Source organism: Palaemon carinicauda, chromosome 20, assembly GCF_036898095.1.
Source record: "Palaemon carinicauda isolate YSFRI2023 chromosome 20, ASM3689809v2, whole genome shotgun sequence".
Taxonomy (NCBI): Eukaryota; Metazoa; Arthropoda; class Malacostraca; order Decapoda; family Palaemonidae; genus Palaemon; species Palaemon carinicauda.
The window spans coordinates 27,112,610-27,120,109 of NC_090744.1; the positions used below are offsets into that span (position 1 = coordinate 27,112,610).

Consider the following 7,500-nt stretch of genomic DNA (forward strand, 5'->3'; position numbering starts at 1 on the left):
GAAAATTTATGCCCATGCACACACACATATTATATATTTATATATATATATATGTGTATATATATATATATATATATATATATATATATATATATATATATATATATATATACACATATATATATACATATATATATATATATATATATATATATATATATATATATATATATATATGTGTGTGTGTGTGTGTGTGCGTGTGTGTGTGTTAGACAAGGAAAGACCAAATTAAACAAATGAAGAGTAAAAGACATACAGCAACGCAAGAACCTTCAGTGCTGCCTACGGTGCACCTCAAGAGGCTCACTGCAAGCGATACTATACACAAAACCCTTGCTGGTTCTTTGAGCAAATCCAACTCATCACCTCATCTTTCGTTCAAATTTCCAACGCCGTCGGCCTCCGCTTAATACAATAAACGTTTTAAATCTGAAGTCGAAGTTTCGTCATTTCTAGAAAATAATAAAAATGTCCCGAATTCCGAGAACACCATTTGTGCCAAAGAACGTATAAATAAATAAACAAACAAAAATACGAATGAAAGAACAATTTCCTTGCGAATCGAAGCTGCGAGAGAGAGAAATATATATATTTACAGATATATATATATATAAATGCATATCTATATACAGAGACAGAGGAATATTAAAATCCTAAAAAGCCGAGGTCATATCAACGAAGTCACTTCGGACGGAGCCGGGACTTTTCCGTACGACTTCTCCCACTTCAAACAAAACGAAAAATAAACAAAGCCAAAAAAAAAAATGAATGAATAAAATTTATTAATAAAACGGAAGAACGAAATAAAAGGAACTAAAAGATAAAAAAAGAAGCGACTGACAGGACAATTCACTCTCTCTCTCCATCACCAGAAAGTGCGATTGAAACTCGGCCGTATTTTATTGTGACTTCGCCTATTGCACTCCAATTAAACATAAAATAACACACGCAGGGATCTCTCTCTCTCTCTCTCTCTCTCTCTCTCTCTCTCTCTCTCTCTCTCTCTCTCTCTCTCATCTTTGTCCTAGCAAGCGGATCATCAAGGCATGCGCAAACGTACAAGAACACCAAGATTAGATATTTAAAGGCTCTCATTAATGGCAGAGGCAAGGGACAAGACAATGTCCTAACAGGACAATGCCCTAGAGACTGACGATATATACATAAGATCAACACCGGGGATTGTGTTGGCATATTGAAAAAGTCCCTGCCTAGTGTTCTGCTGGACTGGGGTTCATGCCGGATAGTTTCTTGTCGTGTCTGCAACCTCATCATTCTTGTGATCTGAGGATGAAGGGTGTTTGGGGGAGACATCAGCAGCCATTGTCTGGCCCTCCCTCGTAAAAGCTTGGGTGGAGAGGAGGATTGGTCTCTGATCATAAGGATATATGCCTTTGCCATTCATGAGTTGCATTTAAACCTCTAAATCTTAAAGGCTGAAGATAAAATAAAATAGTAATAATTAATGGGGGACAAAACCAGATTGACGGGGAGAGACCTGGCGCGAAGGTCAATGGGTAACAATAAGACCCTTGAAGCATTTTTTTCTTATGAATTTCTTTGAACAAGAATGCCACTTCGTGCAAACAATTCATCTATTTCTTTAAACTGGCCCCATAAAAATGTCATCAATGCCGTTACGAATTATACACATACAAATTGTAGAAGCTATGAGGGGGAGAATAAGAGAGGGACTATTGTTCTGCCTTCTCTGACGCCATCCCTTCTAGGACGAAACGGACTCAAGCTGGAAAATAAACGAGAACAAATCGAAATTGTACCTAAGCATTTCTCTGTCCTTCAATAGCCATCTCGATTAATCTCATAAGTGATGACGCGCACTATTCTCCATTGAGGAAAGACGAGATCTGCCTGGGAACATAGAAGAAAGGAGCGAAGGAGGAAAACAAATACAAGAAAATAAGAGAAGTTACCTGGGAAAAGAGAGAAATAAAGAGAACACCACAATCGAGTAGAAAGGAACGAAGAAGGAAAACGAGAACTACAAGAAAATAGAAAAGATCCCAGGGAAAAAGAGGAACAGAGAGAAGAACACGATTGAGAAGAAAGGAACAAAGGAGAAAAACAGAAAGAAGAGAATAAGAAAAGATCCCTGGAAAAAGAGAGAAACACAGAGAAGAACACGATCGAGAAGAAAGGAACGAAGAAGCAAAACAGAAATACAAGAGAATAATAAAAATCCCTGGGAAAAGAGACAACAGAGATAAGAACACGATCTCGAAGAAAGGAACGAAGAAGGAAAACAGAGATACAAGAGAATAATAAAAATCCCTGGGAAAAGAGAGAAACAGAGAGAAGAACACGATTGAGAAGAAAGGAACGAAGAAGGAAAACAGAAATACAAGAGAATAATAAAAATCCCTGGGAAAAGAGAGAAACAGAGAGAAGAACACGATTGAGAAGAAAGGAACGAAGAAGGAAAACAGAAATACAAGAGAATAATAAAAATCCCTGGGAAAAGAGAGAAACAGAGAGAAGAACACGATTGAGAAGAAAGGAACGAAGAAGGAAAACAGAAATACAAGAGAATAATAAAAATCCCTGGGAAAAGAGAGAAACAGAGAGAAAAACACGATTGAGAAGAAAGGAACGAAGAAGGAAAACAGAGATACAAGAGAATAATAAAAATCCCTGGGAAAAGAGAGAAACAGAGAGAAGAACACGATTGAGAAGAAAGGAACGAAGAAGGAAAACAGAAATACAAGAGAATAATAAAAATCCCTGGGAAAAGAGAGAAACGGAGAACAGATTAGAGAAGAAAGGAACGAAAAGGAAAACAGAATCACAAGAGAATAATAAAAGATCCCTTGGAAAAGAGAGAAACAAAGAGAAGAACAGAATATGAAAAGATCCCTGGGAACAGAGATGAACAAAGAGAAGAACCCGATTAAGAAGTAAATCCAGGTTAGAAGAGAGGAGCTCTTGTTACCGAAGACACAATAGTGGAGAGACGTTTCTGGAATAAAAAAAAAAAAAGGAGCTATTGCCAACGCTGATGCCATTGAAATCCACCAGGCCTAGGTTTAACACTTCTCAAATTTCTTCATTGGAAATATTCAGTCCCAGGAATAAGTTGTGGAATGATCTCCCTAATCAGGTAGTTGAATCGGTGGAACTTCTAAAGATCAAACTTGCAGCCAATGTATTTTTTTAACAATCTGACATAAGTCTCATTCTATATTTTATGAATGAAAGATCTGCTAGAACTAACTGCACACACAGTACTACGTACAGGATGGTACAGGACGGTACAATCTAGTGAGATCCAAATACAAAGGATGCAATATAGACAATGATCCACTGTGGCACTCTCAGTCCTTATGTTTTCCCAAATTTGTTTACTCTCTCTCTCTCTCTCTCTCTCTCTCTCTCTCTCTCTCTCTCTCTCTCTCTCTCTCTCTCTCTCTCTCGAGTCCAAGTATTGGCAAGTATAGAACGGTCTGAATGTGACTTCTTAAAAATAATGCACAGTTGACCAAAGCAGTGAATTATGGCAGAGAGAGAGAGAGAGAGAGAGAGAGAGAGAGAGAGAGAGAGAGAGATTTAAACCCAAACTAAAAGTATAATATAATCAACGATGATAGTATCTCGTAATAGGTCTTACCAATATTTTTCTATATCTTAATTCACTAAAGAGTCATCGCCCAAAATGCCAAAATCATTTTTAACACATTTGCCATCAATGAACAATAAAAAAAATAATCAAATTCGTAAAGAAATGGGTTGGGGGCAGGCTGGAATCGAGGTCTGGAATACGCAATCCCCACGCCTGGAAGGATATTACCAATCTACAGGTAACCAACCGGTAATCACAGCGGCCAGGACCGGTGTAAATCATTAGGTTGCCAATACGTCAGAATCATTACCGATTGAAATGATGGAATGGATCGTTAAATAGATAAGAGGTATTATTATTATTATTATTATTATTATTATTATTATTATTATTATTACTATTATTATTTTATTCATTACTATTATTATTATTATTATTATCATTATTTTACCTTTTATTATTATTATTATTATTATTATTATTATTAGACAAGCTGCAACCCTAGTTAGAAAAGCAAGATGCTATAAACCCAAGGGCTCCAACACAGAAAAAATAGCCCAGTGAGGAAAGGAAAATAAGGAAATAAATAAACTATGTGTTGGAAAAGCAGGATGCTATAAACCCAAGGGCTCCAACACGGAAAAATAGCACAGTGAGGAAAGGAAATAAGGAAATAAATAAACTATATGTTGGAAAAGCAGGATGCTATAACCCCAAGGGCTCCATCAAAGAAAAATAGCCCAGTGAGGAAATGAAATAAAGAAATAAACTACAAGAGAAGTAATGAACAATTAGAACAAAATATTTTAAGAACAGTAACAACATTAAAACAGATCTTTCATATATAAACTATTGATGCAAAGGGCCTCGGTTAGATTTTTCCAGTCTTCTCTATCTTGAGCTTTTAAATCAATACTTCTCCATTCATCATCTACTTCGCGCTGCATAGTGCTGAGCCATGTAGGCCTGGGTCTTCCAACGCTTCTAGTATCTCATGGACCCCAGCTGAACGTTTCGAGAGCTAATCTCTTTTGGGGGGTGCGAAGAGCATGCCCAGACCATCTCCATCTACCCCTCATCATGATCTCATCCACACATGGCACTCAAGTAATCTCTCTTATAGTTGTAATCTCTCTTCAAGTTGAAAATAATGTGAATTGATAAAGATAATAAAGGAAGTGGAAGAAATGGAAGAAGTAAAGTATATGAGGCATAAACGAATGAAGGGGACATAATGAGATAGATTGCGGAATGTTTATAAATAAAAAAAAATCCATCAAATACTGATTTCTATATAGAAGGCAACGAAGAGCCCCAGTATTACAGAAGATAAGATGAAGCAATGACGTAAGAATCATTAAATTCCCATAATATATATATATATATATATATATATATATATATATATATATATATATATATATATATATATCTAAGAGGCCGTGATAAAGTATACACAGGAAATAAGATAAAGCAATGATATATATATATATATATATATATATATATATATATATATATATATATATATATATATATATATATATATATACATATACATATATATATATATACATATCATTGCTTTATCTTATTTCCTGTGTATACTTTATCACGGCCTCTTAGATATATATATATATATATATATATATATATATATATATATATATATATATATATATATATATATATATATATATATAAACGAAGCCAATAAGAGTAGAGTGAATAAAGGTGGAATAACAACGGAAAAAAGAAGGAAAATTAAATGCAATCAATGAAATACAGACGGATATGCTGATAGATCAATGATATCAATAGACGAAGGGAAGTCCCAGTCTATACCAATAGACAGAAACTGAACACCCAACTCAAAATAGACAGAAAAAAATGAATTAACAAACAATAAGAAACAGAAAATATATAAATAAATAATGGCAAACGACATAACATAAAAAATTCAAAGTACAATAGACAAGAGATGAATATATAGATTAAAATAATAATAAACAGAGGGGGAAAAAAGACAGATAAATTAAATAGAGCAAATGAGACAGTGAATAAAAAAATAACTGAAAATACATAAATAAACAAATTGACAGAGGTGAAATCCAGCCAGTACCAAACGACATGAAAAAAAATACAAAATACAATAGACAAGAGAGGAATATATAGATTAAACCAATAAAAAAAACAGAGGGGGAAAATGAGACAGATAAATGAAATAGAGCAAAGAGACAGGCAAGAGACGGGGCGTGTCCCAACACACACGGCCAGACACGGAAGGAAAGCAAACAGCGAAAGCGACGGTAAATAACATTGCAGATGGCCGATAAGATACGCGATAGGTTTAATAAAAGAGAGACGAGAGGAATAAGAGGAAAGGGGAAGAGAGGGAAGGGGGAGGAGGAATGGAAAGGAGGTAAGACTGGGAAGGGGGATAGGAATGAAGAATGGGGGAAGGGGAAAAGGAGGGGATGGTTGGGAGATGAAGGAGGAGGAGTGGAGGAGAAGAGGGTGGTGGAGGGGAGGAGGCAGTAGAGGAGAAGAGGTGGTGGAGGGGAGGAGGCAGTAGAGGAGAAGAGGTGGTGGAGGGGAGGAGGCAGTAGAGGAGAAGAGGTGGTGAGGGGAGGAGGCAGTGGAGGAGAAGAGGTGGTGGAGGGGAGGAGGCAGTAGAGGAGAAGAGGTGGTGGAGGGGAGGAGGCAGTGGAGGAGAAGAGGTGGTGGAGGGGAGGAGGCAGTAAGAGGAGAAAGAGGTGGGTGGAGGGGAGGAGGCAGTAGAGGAGAAGAGGTGGTGGAGGGGAGGAGGCAGTGGAGGAGAAGAGGTGTGGAGGTGGAGGGGAGGAGGCAGTAGAGGAGAAGAGGTGGTGGAGGGGAGGAGGCAGTGGAGGAGAAGAGGTGGTGGAGGGGAGGAGGCAGGTAGAGGAGAAGAGGTGGTGGAGGGGAGGAGGCAGTGGAGGAGAAGAGGTGGTGGAGGGGAGGAGGCAGAGCTAGAGGAGAAGAGGTGGTGGAGGGGAGGAGGCAGTAGAGGAGAAGAGGTGGTGGAGGGGAGGAGGCAGTAGAGGAGAAGAGGTGGTGGAGGGGAGGAGGCAGTGGAGGAGAAGAGGGTGGTGGAGGGGAGGAGGCAGTAGAGGAGAAGAGGTGGTGGAGGGGGAGGAGGCAGTAGAGGAGAAGAGGTGGGTGGAGGGGAGGAGGCAGTAGAGGAGAAGAAGGTGGTGGAGGGAGGAGGCAGTAGAGAGAAGAGGTGGTGGAGGGGAGGAGGCAGTAGAGGAGAAGAGGTGGTGGAGGGGAGGAGGCAGTGGAGGAGAAGAGGTGGGTGGAGGGGAGGAGGCAGTAGAGGAGAAGAGGTGGTGGAAGGGGAGGAGGCAGTGGAGGAGAAGAGGTGGTGGAGGGGAGGAGGCAAGTAGAGGAGAAGAGGGGTGGTGGAGGGGAGGAGGCAGTAGAGGGAGAAGAGGTGGTGGAGGGGAGGAGGCAGTGGAGGAGAAGAGGTGGTGGAGGGGAGGAGGCAGTAGAGGAGAAGAGGTGGTGGAGGGGAGGAGGCAGTGGAGGAGAAGAGGTGGTGGAGGGGAGGAGGCAGTAGAGGAGAAGAGGTGGTGGAGGGGAGGAGGCAGAGAGAGAAGAGGTGGTGGAGGGGAGGTGGCAGTAGAGGAGAAGACGGTGTGTGAGGGGAGGAGGCAGTGGAGGAGAAGAGGTGGTGGAGGGGAGGAGGCAGTAGAGGAGGAAGAGGTGGTGGAGGGAGGAGGCAGTGAGAGGAGAAGGAGGTGGTGGAGGGGAGGAGGCAGTGGAGGAGAAAGGTGGTGGAGGGGAGGAGGCAGAAGAGGTGGTGGAGGGGAGGAGGCAGTAGAGGAGAAGAGGTGGTGGAGGGGAGAGGCAGTGGCAGTGGAGAAGAGGTGGTGGAGGGGAGGAGGCAGTAGAGGAGAAGA

The 7,500-nt window shown here is 40.4% G+C and overlaps 1 protein-coding gene across 1 annotated transcript in view; it reads right to left on the reverse strand.

Moving 5' to 3' along the window:
- Positions 1-7,500, reverse strand: part of LOC137659705 (uncharacterized) — a 68,497-nt gene that overhangs the window by 25,230 nt on the left and 35,767 nt on the right. The window contains exon 3 of the mRNA XM_068394526.1: positions 6,007-7,500. This exon is cut by the window's right edge and continues 1,125 nt beyond it. Coding sequence (XP_068250627.1) covers positions 6,007-7,500 — 1,494 coding nt within the window. The remainder of the gene's footprint in view (positions 1-6,006) is intronic.